General features: G+C 35.2%; 1 protein-coding gene across 2 annotated transcripts in view; it reads left to right on the top strand.

The window, feature by feature from the left end:
• The window catches only part of TDRD5 (tudor domain containing 5), an 89,167-nt gene that overhangs the window by 25,587 nt on the left and 44,213 nt on the right, over positions 1–19,367 (top strand). For both annotated transcript variants that reach the window (XM_059414034.1, XM_059414033.1), the window contains exons 4-6: positions 95–178; positions 2,744–2,800; positions 17,737–17,890. In XM_059414034.1, coding sequence (XP_059270017.1) covers positions 95–178; positions 2,744–2,800; positions 17,737–17,890 — 295 coding nt within the window. The remainder of the gene's footprint in view (positions 1–94; positions 179–2,743; positions 2,801–17,736; positions 17,891–19,367) is intronic.

Below are 19,367 nucleotides of genomic sequence, written 5' to 3'. Positions count from 1 at the left end.
TTCCTGTGGTAGGTGTTTCCTTTTACATATTGTTCAGATTTATCTTTGATCTTTTTCTTTTTGGATTATAACTTGAATTTTTTTTTTTTCATAGCTGGAGAACACATTCAAATCAGTTATTGCACAGATTGGACCTGGTGGGACTATTAATCCAGAACTAAAACATAAGATACAATTTGTAAGTATTTTCTGTTTCTGGGAAATGAATAGGAATAATCAATTACCCATTTAGATCTCATTTGTGGTTAAATTTTCTTTGCCTGTGAGTATTTTATACTTAATATCTGATCATTTTAAATGTATTGCAAATGGAATGGCTATTCCTTTAAGATCAGAAAAAAATTACTCCTAATAATTTTTAATGTTCTCGAAATTATTTAGCAAATGGAATTCTTTTTTTTTTTTTTTTAAAGATTTTATTTATTTATTTGAGAGAGAGACAGTGAGAGAGAACATGAGCGAGGAGAAGGTCAGAGGGAGAAGCAGACTCCCCATGGAGCTGGGAGCCCGATGTGGGACTCGACCCCGGGACTCCAGGATCATGACCTGAGCCGAAGGCAGTCGTCCAACCAACTGAGCCACCCAGGCGCCCCAGCAAATGGAATTCTTCCATGCTGTCTTCTTTTTTTCTTCCTCTTACCCCCATAAATCATTGTTAGCAAACAGTTCAAGGTATTTCCAGTATCAGTTTCATATATATGGATGTCAAATATTCTAAACATTACATGGCATTCCACTCAGCCAGTGTACTATCTTTCATTTATGAGATCTGGGGTTGATTATGTTGCGGTTTCTAGCTTTGGCTATTAAAAAAATGTTACAGTTAATGTCCTTGAACATGTGTCTGGAAGCAGACTTGTCAAAGGCATTGAATAATTTAGTTTTGGTCATTAATACTTAATCGCCCTCTAAAAGATCTGAACAGATTTGTATTCCCATTGATGGTGAAATGTTACTATCCAATAATGTTTAATTTATACCTCTTGATTTTTATATTGAGCATCTTTTCATATGCTTAGTAGTTATTTGTATTTATTTATTTTTTAAGATTTTATTTATTTACTTGAGAGAGAGCACAAGAAGGGAGAGGGTGAGAGGGAGAAGCAGACTCTCTGCTGAGCAGGGAGTCCCCTGCAGGACTCAGTCCTGGGACTCCAGGATCATGACCTGAGCAGAAGGCAGTCGCTTAACCAACTGAGCCACCCAGGCACCCCTCCATTTATATTTCTTATGTGAATTACCTGTTCATGTCTTTGGCCTAATTTGTTGTTTTTCCTTTTTAATTTGTGAAAGCTCTTTGGCTGTTAATGTATCAGGCTAAAGGTTATGTACACTTAAAAGTTGGTGGAAGCTATTCTTACCTGAATGATCAGAGTGCCTTTACGACTCTTACTCCCTTACATTATTCCATTTCAGTTGTCGTGGTTTTATTGGGTGAAATGCAAAAACCCTATTTTTTCATTCAAACCCTATTTTTTTGTTTGGACATTTGGCCATGTACCCAATGATTATTTATTTAAGGATATTCAATATGATTTTTTTACAGTGACAAAAAATTAAAGAAAAGTTAAACATTCATTGGTAAAGGATTGGTTAGATTAATTACCCAAACTACACAGTATTATGAGGCTTATAAGAAAGTTTTTGTATATTTTAGTTAATTTACATGGCAGTATCTTCTTGACATATTAAAACAGATTTTATAGAATAGCATGTTTAGTATTGTCCTTTCATGTAAAATCATGTATAATGTGTGTGTCTACATGAAGAGGTTCTTAAAGGATGATTTATGAAAAGCAGCAACAACTATCTCTGGTCATAGGATTTTGGAACCATTTTTATATTTTTCTGAAGCTTGATTTAGACTTTCTAATGAAACGTAATATTTGGAAAAATCTGGATGACACAAAGCTTTTTATACTTTGAGATAGAGTAATTTAGGAATTTTTCCTAAAAAATAGTTGGACAAGTGTGCAATATGCAAATATGAAAATAATTATAATTGTGACAATAAAACACAGGACACAGCCATAAATAGAGGATCAAGTAAGTAAATTTAGGTATATCAAATAATCTTAAAACTCTATAGCTAGTAAACATGTTGATCCATATTTACTGACATGTAGAGTTGCTTATGGTATGATAATAAAAAAACTTGTTATAGAAATGATGATTTTTATATTAAAGACCAATATTTTTATGTGCATACGGGCAACAAAAACTATGATAACTTTTTCTTTGCTTAACTGAATTTTTCAAAGATTTCTATAGTATTCATTTTCTTTTCTACCATTTAAAATGTTTGAGAGGTGCCTGGCTGACTCACTCGGCAGAGCATGTGACTCTCGATCTCGGGGTTGTGAGTTTGAGCCCCACACTAGGTGTTATGATTACTTAAATATAAAATTTTTAAAATAAAATGCTTGAAATTATGCTGTAGAATATTTACTTTATGTAAGCTAAAGCTAACTATGTTTTCTAAAGAATTATAGGAATTTCTGGAGAGCTATGGCATTGCAGTACTGTGCAAGAATGATTTCTCAACTCTGGAAATGTTGGAAGCCTTTTTTTTGTTATTGTTTTTTAAAAACTGATTTTAAAAGTATTGTGACTTTTAATTCATTCACTCACTAATCTTATTTTTTTCTTTGTTATTATTTAAGTTTATAGTGTTTTTATTTTGATATTTTGTTAGCCAGAATCCTAATAATGTCTATTTATATTGTATTGTATTTTCTATTAGGTAGTATCCAAGTTTCCGGAGGGTTTGCTTATTTCTAAACTGCTCAGAGAGTTTGAGGTGAGTATTTTATTTTTCATCAACCATGTTTATTTTTTTATTTCTTAGGTTTCTTTGATGTGTAGAAATTTTGTGTCTACTCCTTGGCTCCTCCAGGTCTATGTGGTAATTCAACATTTTGTTTTGCATTTTGCTATCATTTTCTTTACTAAAAGAGTTAAGAATATGGTACTTTATAAGTACCTCATTATACATAGGCTATCTTTACCATTTATGTTATGATAATAGAATAAAAGTTGATTTTTAAGGTCTGGCAATGCCAGGTGTCAGTGGGGATTTGGAAAAACAGAATATGTCATCCATTTCTTGTGAGACAAAACCCCTTTGGAGTTTTGACAGTATCAGAGTTGAAGATAAGCACCCCCAATGGTCCAGCATTTCCACTTTTACATACATACTATAGAGAAACTCTTACGTGTGTGCGCGCGTGGAGACCTGCATAAGGCATGTGCATCTGGCAGCAGAGACAAAAACTGGAAACAGATTAAATGACTGTCAATAGGAGAATGGATAAATAGAGACTGACATTTATGTGATGGAATAATACATTGTAGATAAAATAAACTAGGTTTATTCTGCAACATGGATCATCATCTGTTTAGTGAAAAAATCAAGTTGCAGAATGGTAATTTAGACCCTGTCACATAGCCAGTTTAAAAAAATGGTAAGATCTGGATACATACTAGCTCTATGCTGGGCTCTGTTCTGAATGCTTTTCATATTGTAGTTCATTTAATTTTTCACAACAGACAGAAGCACAAGAAGTAACTTGCCTAAGGGGCAGGTAGTAACAGATGGAGTCAGGATTTGAATCCCAGGTTTTGAATCCTGAATCTTAACTTCTGTGCCATGGAAACTGTCATATATATAAACAGATATAAACAGGTTTTGTGAGATACTACAGCATAATGGTTAAATACATTAGCTTCTATGTGCTGGTTTATAAATGATATCTAAAGTCAGGATAACTAACTTAGAGAGTTTTGCAAAGTTTCAATGGCTTAAAAATGAAATACTTAGAACAGTGCCTGCCACATAGTAATTGTTCAATAAATATTAACTCTTAGAAGAAAGAAAAGATTGAAAAGATAGGCATCATCCCTTGGAAATGATGGAGAAGACTTAAGTTCCCATTGTTTTAAAAATTGGAATCTTTTTGTGCCACAAAATTTTAGACTTAAAACAAAGGGTCTTGGTGACGAACCAGCAAATTAACTTACCTTATAAGGAAATTCCAGAATAAAGTCTGTAAGAGAATATGACTTATCACAAAATTTATGGGTAAAATCAGTCTCCTATGCCAGAGTCACAACTGAAAGTGAAGAGTTTTATACCACAGTCAAATGTAGCTTGTAATAACAGTTCAAGGTGTTAAGCTTGCAAGTCAGCAATCTTGGAGAAGTTAAAACCTTTTAATGTTATAGCGAAGCTCTTTGCTTTTCTTAGTAAACAGGCAGAAATTCAGCTTCATGATTAGAAGTATACAGTAAGTACATATTTATTTTAACTTTTGTTCTAACTTATAAAAACATTTGCTTAACCCTTTATTTATCCAGTGTGATAAAAAAGCTACCTGTTTGATTTGCCCTCTTGAACTACCTGTTTGGTAGTCTGTGTTTAAAATGGCTTGTTCAGTTGTTAATTGAAGGGAAAATATTGTAGTGGCAGCATAGTTTTTGGCTTTTCCTGAGGCTCCACATAAAGACAGAGAAACTAGATAGCAAAACTAAAAGTCCACTGATAATATCTACAACAAAATTGGGTAATATATTTTCTAAGAACAGTTTTGTGGAGAGTAATTACCAGCAGCTACAAGGTCTTCATGTTACCAGTGTCTGTGACAGGAGAAAATAGAAGGATATAAGGGAGCCGATTTCTGATGGATCTGGGAATAAAAAATTACAGAGTAACTGTAAGATAATTCACTAGACAGTATAGCAAGCCATTTTAAAAATGGCAGCTGAAACTGGATAATACTTTACTATATCTAATAGCAGAGAGTGTTTCATGGTAAGGCTTGAATCAGGCTGGAGCATTGTAGCCTCTGTGTATTCTTGAAATGGACAGGCCAGAGTTCCCTTCCAGATAGGACCAGAAATGAGAGAAAAATTGAGCAGGATAGGGACCATAGAAAAAGAAGGTCCAGATGTAAGGCTTAAAAGAAAAGAGCCAGGATATTTCAAAAACAGATATATATATATATATATATATAGAGAGAGAGAGAGAGAGAGAGATTGATTTTTTAATTTGAGTGTCGTTGACCATATTATACTTGTTTGAAGTGTACTTCATGGCAACTCAACAAGTTCAAATATGATGCTATTCTCACTACTATTGTAGCTGCCATCTGTCACCATACAGCACAACACTATTACACCATTGACTATATTCCTTATGCTATGCCTTTATTCCTGTGACTTACTCATTCCATAACTGGAACCTGCATCTCGCACTCCCTTTGACCAGTTTCCCATCTTCCCCATCCACTGCCTTCTGGCAACCATCAGTTCTCCGTGTTTACAGGTCTGATTCTTCTTCTTCTTCTTTTTTTTTTTTTTTTTAATATTCCAACTATGAGTGAAGTCGTGTGGTATGTCTTTCTCAGTCTGACTTATTTCACTTAGCATTGTACCCTCTAGGCCCATCCATGTTGTTGCAGATGACAAGATCCTCTCCTTTTCTATGGCTGTGTAATACTCCTGTGTGTACACCACATCTTCCTTATCCATTCATCTATTGATGGACTCTTGGGTTGGTTCCATTATTTTGGGTATTGTAAATAATATTGCAAGAAACATAGGGGTACATAGATTAAATTAATGTTTTCATTTTCTTTGGGTAAATCCCTAATAGTAAAATTATTGGATCATATGGTATTTTTATTTTTAATTTTTTGAGGAACTTTTGTGGCTCTACTAAGGTACTATATTTCTTAACAGTATATGAGAATAGTAGAAGGAGGTCTGAAGCAGAAAAGCAGTCCAGAATGTTATACAAATTAGGAAAATGAATTTCACCTAAAATATGCAACAGAAGAGGATCAGAACCAAACATCTTTACTATGTTTAGAAAAAAAGAGAATAAGGAGAAGAGTAATTTATCTATAGATAGTGAAAGCATGTCAGAAATGCATGCCCTTAATACAGATCAAAACTGAAGCCTACTTTTTCAAAAAGATATATTAAGATACATAAGATACATTAAGAAGTATTGTTATTTCATGAACAATATAAATCTGAAGTATATGAATTTGAAAATAAGGTGATAATAGACTGGGCAGAATTAGAAAGAAAAGAAAAAAATCATTTCCAAAATGAAGACTAAACTGCAAAGATGATAAGAGCAAAAAATACGACAGATAATGCCCTCAGGAAAAAAGAAAACAGGTAAGTATGAGGAACATTTTGAAAATTCAGAGGAAATGAAGGAGGCTCTGGGGATCGAGGCATAAAAAGTCTCTGTAATGTTTTTGAAATCTAGTGAGAAACTCAGGCATGCAAATAAATTAAGATGATATGTATGAGTAGCTTATATTGGAATAATCTTGAAGATAAGTATTATAAATTCTGGACAAAGTTTTAAAAAACCACTGTCTGAAGGTACTAAATCAATATCTAAAAGTAGGCAGAGGCGCACCTGGGTGGCTCAGTGGGTTAAAGCCTCTGCCTTCGGCTCAGGTCGTGATCTCAGGGTCCTGGGATTGAGCCCTACATCAGGCTCTCTGCTCGGCAGGGAGCCTGCCTCCCCCTTTCTCTCTGCCTGTCTCTCTGCCTACTTGTGATCTCTGTCTGTCAAATAAATAAATAAAATCTGTAAGAAAAATATAAAGTAAAAGTAGGCAGAAACTGGACAGGATTCACCATCTGGAAGAGGGAATGACACCTTTTTTATTTGTCTAGATTTTGGCCTGATGGCAGGCCTCATCCAATGTTTGGAATTTTGGATTTGGACAAAAACCAGAAGTATATACTGGCTTGAAGAACCAGAGGACAGTGTTTAGAGCTGTGTAAGCAGCTGAAAAATGAAGGGAGAAATTTTAGGATAGAGAGAGCTACAGAGGAGGAACAACAAATTCTGCACATAAATTCTGCCCAAATCTCTGGTTGATAGTTGAACTATGCATGGTTGCAGCAGGGTCAAAGTAGTCTAGTAAGTCTAAAAGAATTAACTATATTTCAGCTGTTGACCATCACAGAGAGGCAGAATTTAAGTTCGGCCAAATTCATGGCCTGCTTTAACAAAGCAAAAAGCAGTTGGCTTAAAAGGAATATGAACAATTCCAGAGTCTTTTTGGTATATCATTCATCATGTCCAGGATACAAACCAATTTACTAAATCAGAAACAAAATATAATTAAGAAACAAAATATGATCCTTAGTGAAGAGAAAAAGTAATCAATGGAAATATTGGTGATGCAGATGTTGAAGTTAGAAAAAGGGTTTTAAAGAGCTTTTATAGTCCTGTTAAGGGATGTAAAGAAATATGTGTTCATACTGGATGAACAGGTAACATGTCTTACTGGAGAAAAACTATAAAAAAAAAGATTTTCTAAAAGTTAAAAAAAAAATTCACTGAAGTATCTTAACAAATTGGAAGTGGCAGAAGAAAGCACTGGTGAACTTCAAGACAGATCAATAGAAATGGTTCAGTCTGAAGAATAGAGAAAATAAATGGAAAGATTAAAAAAAGCAGTCTGGGGGCGCCTGGGTGTGGCTCAGGGGGTTAAGGCCTCTGCCTTTGGCTCAGGTCATGATCCCAGGGTCCTGGGATCGAGCCCCGCATCGGGCTCCCTGCTCAGCGGGGACCCTGCTTCCTCCTCTCTCTCTGTGATCTCTGTCTGTCAAATAAATAAATAGATAAATAAAATCTTTTAAAAAAAAGCAGAGTCTGAGAGACTGGTGGGACAATATCAGGTAGTCTAACATAGATATAATTGGTGATGAGTGAAAGAAAGGAGAGAAAATAGGAAAATATTTGAAAAAATAATGGCTGAAAATATTCCAAATTTTTGTGAAAGAAGTTTACAGATTTAAGAAGCCCAGATAACTTTACACAGTGAATATAAAGAAAACTTCACACAGGCACATCATAGTCAAACTGCAGAAAACCAGAGATAATTAGAAAATTCTGAAAGCACCCAGAGAAAAATGATTTTCAGAGAAAATCCTGAAAGCAGTGAAATGTATACAGAGGAATAATGACACAAATGATGGCTGACTTCTCATTAGAAACAATAAAGACTAAAAGCAAGTGGAGGGACATCTTTAAAGTGCTCATAGGAAAAATAATGTTAGGCCAAAATTTTATACCTATTGATAGTAGTGTTCAAGAATGAAGGTAAAATAAAGACATTTTCAAATTATCAAAAATTGCAAATTAATAGTAAGCAGCCCTGCACTATAAGAAATTCTAAAGAACATTCTTCAGGCTGAACAAATGATGCTAGATTGCACTTAAATCCACAGGGAGAATTGAAGAGCATGGGAAATGGTAAGTGGTCTTTTATATATAAGACTCTTCTTTCATCACTTAAATATATGACTGCTTTAAGCAAAAATTATAACATTGTGTAACTGGGTTTATAGCATGTAGATGATGTGGATGTAATGCACATGAAAACCAGAGCATAATTGGAGTACATTGAGCTATGAGGTTCTTTATATTTTATGTGAGGTAGTACAGTGATATCGAAAATTAAGGGTGTAAAAAATAGCCATAAAAATGCAGAGTTGCAGCTATAAAAACAGTAGATAAATTAAAATGGAATTATACAGAGATACTCAGTGAACCCAAAGGAAGATGGGTTTATTGTTCAGCTGTCTTGCTTGAAAGACAACAATGGAACAAAGTTTGAGAGGAACGGAATACAGATGGAATCAGAAGAAATTAAATAGAAAAATGTTGGGGCATCTGGGTGGCTTAGTCAGTTATGCATCTAACTCTTGATTTTAGCTCAGGTCTTGATCTCAGGGCTGTAAGTTTGAGCCCCATATTGGGCTCTACAGTGGGCATGGAGCTTACTTTAAAAAAATAGCAAAATAGTAACTATAAATCCAATTATATTAATTTCAGAAATGTAAGTGGGTGAAACATTAGAATTAATGAAATTGTGAGAGGATGTAAAGATGCAACTAGCTAACATTAACAAGAAACACAGTGTAAATATAAAGACAGAGACTAAAAGTAAAAGATGGAGAAGACATACATGAAATAAGCAAAAAAGAACTGAATTGATTTTAAAAATTGAGATAAAGCAGAGTTCAAGGCAATATGTATTATCAGAGGGCCATTATATAAGGATAGAGGATCGATTCTTTTTTGTTTTGTTTTGTTTTGTTTTTTTGAATTTATTTAATTTTTTTTTTATAAACATATAATGTATTTTTATCCCCAGGGGTACAGGTCTGTGAATCGCCAGGTTTACACACTTCACAGCACTTACCATAGCATATACCCTCCCCAATGTCCATAATCCTACCCTCTCCCTTCCCCACTCCCCCCAGCAACCCTCAGTTTGTTTTGTGAGATTAAGAGTCACTTACGGTTTGTCTCCCTCCCGATCCCGTCTTGTTTCATTTTTTTCCTTCCCTACCCCCCAAACCTCCCATGTTGCATTTCCACTTCCTCATATCAGGGAGATCGTATGATATTTGTCTTTCTCTGATTGACTTATTTCACTAAGCATAATACCCTCTAGTTCCATCCACGTTGTCGCAAATGGCAAGATTTCATTTATTTTGATGGCTGTATAGTATTCCATTATGTATATATACCACATCTTCTTTATACATTCATCTGTTGGTGGACATCTAGGTTCTTTCCATAGTTTGGTTATTGTAGACATTGCTGCTATAAACATTCGGGTACACGTGCCCCTTCGGATCACTACGTTTGTATCTTTAGGGTAAATACCCAGTAGTGCAATTGCTGGGTCATAGTGTAGCTCTGTTTTCAACTTTCTGAGGAACCTCCATGCTGTTTTCCGGAGTGGTTGCACCAGCTTGCATTCCCACCAACAGTGTAGGAAGGTTCCCCTTTCTCCGCATCCTCGCCAGCATCTGTCATTTCCTGACTTGTTAATTTTAGCCATTCTGACTGGTGTGAGGAGATATGTCATTGTGGTTTTGATTTGTATTTCCCTGATGCCGAGTGATATGGAGCACTTTTTCATGTGCCTGTTGGCCACCTGGATGTCTTCTTTGCATAAATGTCTGTTCATGTCCTCTGCCCATTTCTTGATTGGATTATTTGTTCTTTGGGTGTTGAGTTTGCTAAGTTCTTTATAGATTTTGGACACTAGCCCTTTATCTAATATGTCGTTTGCAAATATCTTCTCTCATTCTGTCAGTTGTCTTTTGGTTTTGTTAACTGTTTCCTTTGCTGTGCAAAAGCTTTTGATCTGATGAAATCCCAATAGTTCATTTTTGCTCTTGCTTCCCTTGCCTTTGGCGATGTTCCTAGGAAGAAGTTGTTGCGGCTCAGGTCGAAGAGGTTGCTGCCTGTGTTCTCCTCCAGGATTTTGATGGATTCCTTTCTCACTTTGAGGTCCTTCATCCATTTTGAGTCTATTTTCGTGTGTGGTGTAAGGAAATGGTCCAATTTCATTTTTCTGCATGTGGCTGTCCAGTTTTCCCAACACCATTTATTGAAGAGGCTGTCTTTTTTTCCATTGGACATTCTTTCCTGCTTTGTCAAAGATTAGTTGACCATAGAGTTGAGGGTCTATTTCTGGGCTCTCTATTCCGTTCCATTGATCTATATGTCTGTTTTTGTGCCAGTACCATACTGTCTTGATGATGACAGCTTTGTAATAGAGCTTGAAGTCCGGAATTGTGATGCTACCAACTTTGGCTTTTTTTTTTTTCAATATTCCTTTGGCTATTCAGGTCTTTTCTGGTTCCATATAAATTTTAGGATTATTTGTTTCATTTCTTTGGAAAAAAATGGGGAGATTTTGATAGGGATTGCATTAAATGTGTAGATTGCTTTAGGTAGCATAGACATTTTCACAATATTTGTTCTTCCAATCCAGGAGCATGGAACATTTTTCCATTTCTTTGTGTCTTCCTCAATTTCTTTCATGAGTACTTTATAGTTTTCTGAGTATAGATTCTTATCCCTTTGGTTAGGTTTATTCCTAGGTATCTTATAGTTTGAGGATCAATTCTTTAGGAAGACACAACATTTAAATGTGTATTTACCTAATATTTTAAAATAAATGATCCAAAAATTGACAAAATAATGAATTCCACAAATACATTTTCTTTTTCCAGCAATTGATAGAATAGTAAAAAAATGTATAAGGATGTAGAAAATCTGAGCCACCCTCTTTACCATCTTGGTCCACTTTTTAGAACAAGAGACTCAACAGTGCAGAATATACTCTCAATTCAAGTGCATATGAGACATTTGCCAAGATAGAACATTAGTTGGCTATAGAATTAAGTTCTAACAAATTTCAAAATACCGAAATCTTAGAGTATGCTTTCTGATTATGAAGGGATTAAATTATAAGTCAAACAACAGATTATTTAAGAATTTAACCTTTCAAATAATTTGAAAATTAAACACCATTTTTCTAAACCATTATTAGAGAAATTAGAAAATATTTCCAACTGAATGATAATGAAAATACAGCATATCAAAATCTGTGAGATGTAGCCAAAGCAGCCCTCACAGGAGAATTGATAGTTCTGAAATGTCTAAATTAGAAAAGAAGAAAACGATAAAATCATCATTGACCTAGGGGTCTACCTTAAGCAGGCTAGAAAAAGAGGGGCAAAGTAAACTCAGAACAGGTAGGAGGAACAAAGTGATGAAGCTAAGGATAGAAACCAATAAATTTGCACTTAAAATTAAGCCAAATGTTGATTCTTTGGAAGTTCACCAAAATTGGTGAACCACTGGAAACTTAAAAAGAAAAAAATGACACATTACAGTATCATGAAAGAGAGAGACTTTGTCATTATAGATCCTATAGATATAAAATGACAAGGGAATATTATAAACAACTGTGCGAGTCATTTGATAGCTTAGAAGAAATGAACAAATCCCTTAAAAGATATAAATTGAACCTGAAGAGGAGAAGTAAAATTGTCTGTATTTGCAGGAAATATGTTTATCTAGGTAGAATATATTCAGGAATCCATGAAAAAACTACTAGAACTAACAAGATATGGTTAATATTTGAAAAACCTGTTACATTTCTATATAATGGCAGAAAATAAATAGAAATTTAGAAATTTCTGTCAAACTTAAGTAACTTGAAAATAAGATTAACAAAGAAATATAAGACATCTACACTGAAAACTACTAAACATTGCTGAGAGAAATGCAAGAGGTAACACATTCATGGCTGAGAAGTCTTTATATTGTTGTTAGGCTTTAGATGCATTATATTCTTCATCAAAATTCCTGCAGGCTATTTGTAAACATTGAAAAACCCATGAATTTGTCATATAGGAGCATACATGAAGAGATCCATTCATATGTATGTGCTCAAGTGATTTTTGACAGAGTTGCCAAAGGAATTAAATGGGGAAAGTAATATCTGTTCAGAAAATGGTGCTGGAACAACTGAATATCCCTAAAGGAGAAAAATGAACCTCAACCTCGTACCGTGTACAAAAGTTAATGTGAGAGATATTATAGACTCAAATGAAAAGGTTGAAAATTAAAGCATCTTGAAGAAAACACATATTCATAACCTGGGGGTAGATAAAGAGTTTCTTAGGACATAGAAAGCAATAATCGTTTAAAGGAAAATTGATAATGAGATTTTATTAAAGTTAGGAGACTACTTAAAAATTAATAGGCAGATCACAGACTGGGGAGAAATATTTACAATCATACATCTAAAAAAAGGCTTAAATCCAGAATACATAAAGAACCTTTTGTAGCTCTGTTACAGAAAGCCCGACAGTGTATTTAAAAAATTGCAAAAAATGTACAGTTTGCAAATGCAGATATGTGCATGCATGATAGTAAACTCTCATACATTTTTAATGCAAGTATAAAATGGTACAACTACTTTCAAAATTGTTCTGTTTCTTATAAAATAACCATATATTTACCCCCTTGATCCAGATGTTTCCCAAGAAAAATCAAAGCCTGTGTCCTTTCCCCAAAAGACTTGAACGTATTATTCATAACAGCATTATACTAAATAGCCCAAACTGAAAACAGCCCTATTATTCACCAGTGGGAAAATGAATAAAGAAATTGTCGTATATTTTTACAGTCAAATACTTATTCACCTTTAAGAAGACATAAACTAATACATGAACCAACATGGATGAATCTGAGAAGCACTTGCTGGTGAACAAAGCCTTACGCAGAATAGTACTGTAGGAGGTTTTCCTACTAGAATAGCTAAATAAACACATAAATAAACTCTGTGGTGGAAAAGACTTATTTGTCTCTAGGCAAGGGAGGACTTGCTGAGCTGAGGGAAGTGTTCTATGTATGGAACAGGGGTTTGGGTTATACAGTTTAGCTTTTATCAAAGCCATTGAATGGTCACCTGAAGTTTTGAAGTGTTTCAGTGTATGTCAGTTTTACCTTAAAAAAACTAACGTATTGAAACCAATTAATTATGTGCATGCTAACTTACTTTGGGGTTACCGTTACTGATGTTTGGAGGTTACTCTAAAATGTACAAAGGATAACATGATTGGTAGGTGGATGGGTAGATGATAAAGCAAATATAGGAGAATACTAATAATTATATCACTGAGCCTGTAGGTGTTCACTGTCCAAGTTTTTCACCTCCTGCCATGTTTGACTTTTTTTTTTTTTAAAGATTTTAATTATTTGACAGAGAGAGAGAGAGAGGCAGTGAGAGAGGGAACACAAGCAGGGGGAGTGGGAGAGGGAGAAGCAGATGCCTCGCTGGGCAGGGAGCCTGATGCGGAGCTCGATCCCAGGAACCTGAGATCATGACCTGAGCTGAAGGCAGACACTTGACAACTGAGCCATCCAGGCGCCTCATGTTTGAAATTTTTTTATAAGAATATGTTAGAAAAAATGAACAAAGGTAAAGACATAAGAGAAAGTAACAGATTTTGAAAACACGCAGAGAAGAGCCAACATATAAATAATAAAACCAAAGAGTGAAACAACAAATACTGAAAACTATAGTTTGAGTGAACTTTACTAAAATGGAAGATTTGAAGCTGTGTATTGAAAGAACACATGACATACTTGGGAATGTTCACCAGAAAGACCCACATCAAATTATTGGACTTAAAGGAAAAGAACAATCCTTTGGACATCTAAACCAAAAGAGCAAGTGATTTATAAGGGAGACAGAATTAGATTATGGATATTTTCACAGCAGTATTTTATGCTAGAAGAAAAGGGCATAACATATTTCATATACTCAAGGAAAAAAAATGTAGCTAATGGTTTTATAGCTAGCAAAATTAACCTTCAAGTATAGAGCACCAGAGAAGCTGTCATCACCATGCGAGAATTCAAGAACTATTGTTCTCATGAGTCCTTCTCAAGGAGTCTACTGTTGAATGAACTTAAGAAAACTGGAACTGTTGAGAGGTAACAACAAAAGAACTGACAGTGACCGCTCCTTGTAAAAGTAAGAGCAAATGAAGGTTAGAAGGAGATAATATAGTACATGATGGCTATATAGTCTGATAATGTAGATAAAGAACAATTCCACAAAATGACAGAGAAGTAGTCAGCATAGGCATAAAAGTTTAATTGCTTTTATTATATTGATGGTCCTAGTGTTAGTCCTGTTACTCAATTTGGGGATTGTTGTATAATGTGGTATAGAGTATAGTAATAATTATGGGATAGATGAAAGCAATTACAGGATAATTTTAATTGTGTGTATAAACATATTATAGTTGCATAAATAGAACCTGGAATATCTTTTCATTCCAGACTAATAAGGAACCTATTAAAGACTAGGTTCACATCAGAAGGGCTTAGGAATCCCCTTGAAGACTTATTTTGGGAATCGTCAGTAAGGTTAATACATGCAGTGGTTTGAAGCCCATCAAATGTTTAATTCTTTGAGTTTCTATGATATTAAAAACTAACTGGTCATCATGGAGGATGATAGAGAACCGATTTATTTTCTTGAAAAATAATAAAGAGAAAGCCAATCACTTATCCTGGCTTTGCTAAATGAACTGGTATAACTGGGTAACCCGGTAGCTGATGAGGGGAGCATATCCATAAAATGTTCCAACTAAGTAACAAAAAAGAATTGATAGAATTTCACTATGTTAAAACCCTTAATAAAATAGCAGATCTAGGTATGGACCAGGAATGGCTCCTGACACCACCAAAAAAGAGACAACCAGACATTATATGCCCCTTTATAAATTATTTACTTCAATCACAGAGCATGAGTCTGACCAAGCCTTTGATCCAGAAAACAGAAAACAGTTTTTGCACTGGAATGTCATCTTGCAAAATCCACACAGTGAAGAGATAAATTACGTAATAGGATATATTCATATATTTGAGGGCACAAATATAAACTCTAAGTTGAATTGGAAGAGAGAAGTGCTTATGGTTTGGAGTCTGTAATGCTGGAGACGGAACAAAGAAATTAAGGAAAAAATGTCCTTAAATATCCATCAATGGACAGAACCAACTTAGTAATACTTATACTTAGTAATACTTATACTTAGTAATACTAATTCTCCATCTACAAAGCAGAACTCAACTCTGTCATGTACTGATAGGGGATTATCTCTGTATTAACATGTACAATAGATATAATCTATTATGCCGAAATATGATGTGTGTTCAGATTTTGACAGTTTCTAGAAAGTCGCTCAAGAAACTGAAGATGAGGGTTTATGCAAGAACGTGGAGTAATTGGTTACCTCCAGGGAAGAGATCTCCTGTGCCACTGAAGGATGGGATTGGGTCAGAGACTTAGTTTTGCCATATACTTTTTTGAGACTCCTAAATGACATGTATTAAAAAATTAATGAAATCCTTCCCAGATTAGTCATGTGCTTGAATGGCCTGCGTATTCATCATACTAGGCACTTTACAGAGAAGATAAACCAATAAAGAGACTAATGAACACAAAAGGGAAAGAAGCCATAATATATAATGTGCTAAGAAGGAGAGATTCAAGTCTCATTCACCATCATCCTTCCCCTTTCTTCTACCAGACTTTTCTCTCTTGGGATATTCATGACTAGCTATAGATGTATATTAGCGACCCTTTAGAACAATGACTTGGCTGATGCTGGGCCTCTGTTTTTCAAGTGTCTTGGGAGAAGTCATAAAGAGTTGAGTTGGGTCCCATACTGTCCATGAACAAGAAGGTATACAGCAGTTCTATCCTCTGTCAAGAGTTAGTTCTTTTAGAGTGTTTACCTTCTGTGTTCCTGCCAGTTTTCCCCAGGGTGTTGAAGTCAGAGCAATTGTTTATTTCCTGGTCTAGCTAAAGGAACAGAAAAAGAATTATGATGAGTTCATTGGCTTTACCATGGTTAGGGAGACAGAGGTTTAGGAATTTGAACATTTTAATGGGGGATCTCACTAACAAGGGCAAACTTCCAATTCATTGTGCAGTTTAAACCAAACGTATTTTGTATATATCCCATATATATTTTTCTATATTTGGTAAAATTTTTCTTCTTTTGCAAGTCCAGAAAATCAAGCAGATACACTGACACCTGCTTATTTTTATTTTTTATTTTTTATTTTTTTATTTTTTATAAACATATATTTTTATCCCCAGGGGTACAGGTCTGTGAATCACCAGGTTTACACACTTCACAGCACTCACCAAAGCACATACCCTCCCCAATGTCCATAATCCCACCCCCTGCTTATTTTTTTTTAAAGATTTTATTTATTTATTTGACAGAGAGAGATCACAAGTAGGCAGAGAGGCAGGCAGAGAGAGAGAGGAGGAAGCAGGCTTCCTGCTGAACAGAGAGCCCGATACGGGACTCGATCCCAGGACCCTGAGATCATGACTTGAGCCGATGGCAGCGGCTTAACCCACTGAGCCACCCTGGCGTCCCTGACACCTGCTTATTAATCCAAACATCTAGGATGAAATCATAAAATTTTAAGGAAATATTTTAAAATAGTATTATTACTTGATTACATGTTGAAAGTGCTAGTGAATACTTTATCTGAAAATAAGAAATAGACATGGGGAGATGGAGAGGAGAAGGGAGTTGAGGGAAATTGGAGGGGGAGATGAATCATGAGAGACTATGGACTCTGAAAAACAATCTGAGGGTTTGAAAGGGAGAGGGTGTGGGAGGTTGGGGGAGCCTGGTGGTGGGTATTATGGAGGGCACGTATTGCATGGAGCACTGGGTGTGGTGCATAAACAATGAAGTCTGTTACACTGAAAAGAAATTAAATAAATAATTTTTAAAAAGCCAGTTTTATTATGACTTTTATATTTTGTGCATCGCCCCCCTCTCTTTTTAAGACTTTTGCTTTATAATCAGACTGTTAAAAATGAGAGGCCAAAAGCCCTCCTAATTTTCACTTCAATTTACCATACACTTTATTTTATTTTTTTTTTTTGAGATTTTATTTATTTATTTGACAGAGATCACAAGTAGGCAGAGAGGCAGGCAGAGAGAGAGAGGAGGAAGCAGACTCCCCACCCACCAGAGAGCCCCATGCGGGGCTCGATCCCAGGACCCCGGGATCATGACCCAAGCCGAAGGCAGAGGCTTTAACCTCTGAGCCACCCAGGCGCCCCTTACCATATACTTTAAAAGGAACTTGAAACTGGCCTAGAAATGACTTTAGGTCTCTAGGTTGGTATTACTGGAATACATGAGTTCACTGACTCTTACAAATTTAGTTTGACTAAGTCCAAATTAAGGGGCATTGTTTAAGGGCATATGTTGTATTCCTATTATGTATGTTTTAAGTTATTTCTGTTTTTTTTTTTTTTTTTTTTTTTTGGACAGGTAATCTTTAAAGAGCAACTTTCACCAAAAAAATTGGGCTTCTTAAATGTGACAGAACTTGTTGGAGCTCTTAGTGACATTCTCCATGTTGAGTTCAGGGAAGGAGAACAAGACTTACTGGTGTTTGATTCTGATATGAAGCCACTACCACCTGGTGAGTTGAATCACAATCTGAGGCAAACCCTATTTAAAAAAATTGACATGTAGTTGACATACAATTATATTACTTCTGGGTGTACAACATAGTGATTTGGTAGCTCCCCATACATTCTGCTGTACTCACCATGGTAAGTGTAGTTACATTCTGTCACCATACAGTGTTACTGCACTATTATTGACTGTATTTTCTATGCTATATTTTTCATTCCTGTGACCTGTTTATTTTATAACTGGAGGTTGTACCTCTTCATATTCTTCACCTATTTTGCTATTTCCCCTGACTGCCCTCCCTTCTGACAACTGTCAGTTCTCTGTATTTGTTATTGTTTCCATTTTGTTTTCATTTTTAGAGTACACATAACAGTGAAATCATCCAGTATTTGTCTTTCTCTGTCTGACTTACTGTACTTAGCATAATACTCTCTAGGTTTATCCATGTTGTCACAGATGGCAAGATTTCATTTACTTTTATAGCTCACTAATATTCCCTCGTGTATACACTAGAGCTTTGTGCATTCATCTGTAGATAGACACTTAGGTTGCTTCTGTAAGTTGGCTATTGTAAATAATACTGCCGTAAATGTAGGGGTGCATATATCTTTTTGAATTAGTGTTTTCATTTCTTTGACTAAATACCCAGTAGTGGAATTACTGTATTGTATGCTATCTTTATTTAAAAAAAATTTTTTTTTTGAGGGAAACTTTTTTTTTTCAACAGTGGTTGCACAATTTACATTCCCACCAACAGTGCACAAGGGTGCCCTTTTCTCCATCTCCATGTCAACACTTATCTATTTCTTATCTTGATACTAGCCATTCTGATGGGTATAAGGTGATTTCTCACTGTGGTATTGATTTTGCATTTCCCTCATGATTAAAAATGTTCGTCATCTTTTCTGTTGGCTGTCTGTATGGTCTTTTTCAAAAAATGTTTATTCATATTTTCTGTCCATTTTTATTTGCATTATTTTTAGTGTTGAGTTGTAGAAGTTTTTTATGTATTTTGGATATGAACTCCTTATTGGATATGTCATTTGCAAATATATTCTCCCATTCAGTAAGTTGTCTTTTCATTTTGTTTTCCTTTGTTGTGCAAAAGTTCTTTAGTTTGATGTGGTCCCAGTAGTTTATTTATGCTTTCATTTCCCCTGCCAGAGGAGACATATCTAGAAAAATGTTACTAAGGCTGATGTCTAAGAGATTACTGCCTTTGTTTTCTTTTAGGAGCTTTATGGTTTGATGTCTCAAATTTGGGTCTTTAATCTATTTTGTGTTTGTTTGTTTGTTTATTTATTTATTTTAAAGAATTTGTTTATTTGACAGAGATCACAAGTAGGCAGAGAGGCAGGCAGAGAGAGAGAGGAGGAGCTGGAGGAAGCAGGCTCCCTGCCAAGCAGAGAGCCCAATGCGGGACTCCATCCTAGGATCCTGAGATCATGACCTGAGCCAAAGGTAGAGGCTTAACCCACTGA

This window comes from Mustela nigripes, chromosome 10 (genome assembly GCF_022355385.1).
Source record: "Mustela nigripes isolate SB6536 chromosome 10, MUSNIG.SB6536, whole genome shotgun sequence".
In the NCBI taxonomy this organism is placed as follows: Eukaryota; Metazoa; Chordata; class Mammalia; order Carnivora; family Mustelidae; genus Mustela; species Mustela nigripes.
The sequence above is the reverse complement of the archived record's forward strand: the minus strand, read 5'-3'. Positions and strand labels throughout refer to the sequence as shown.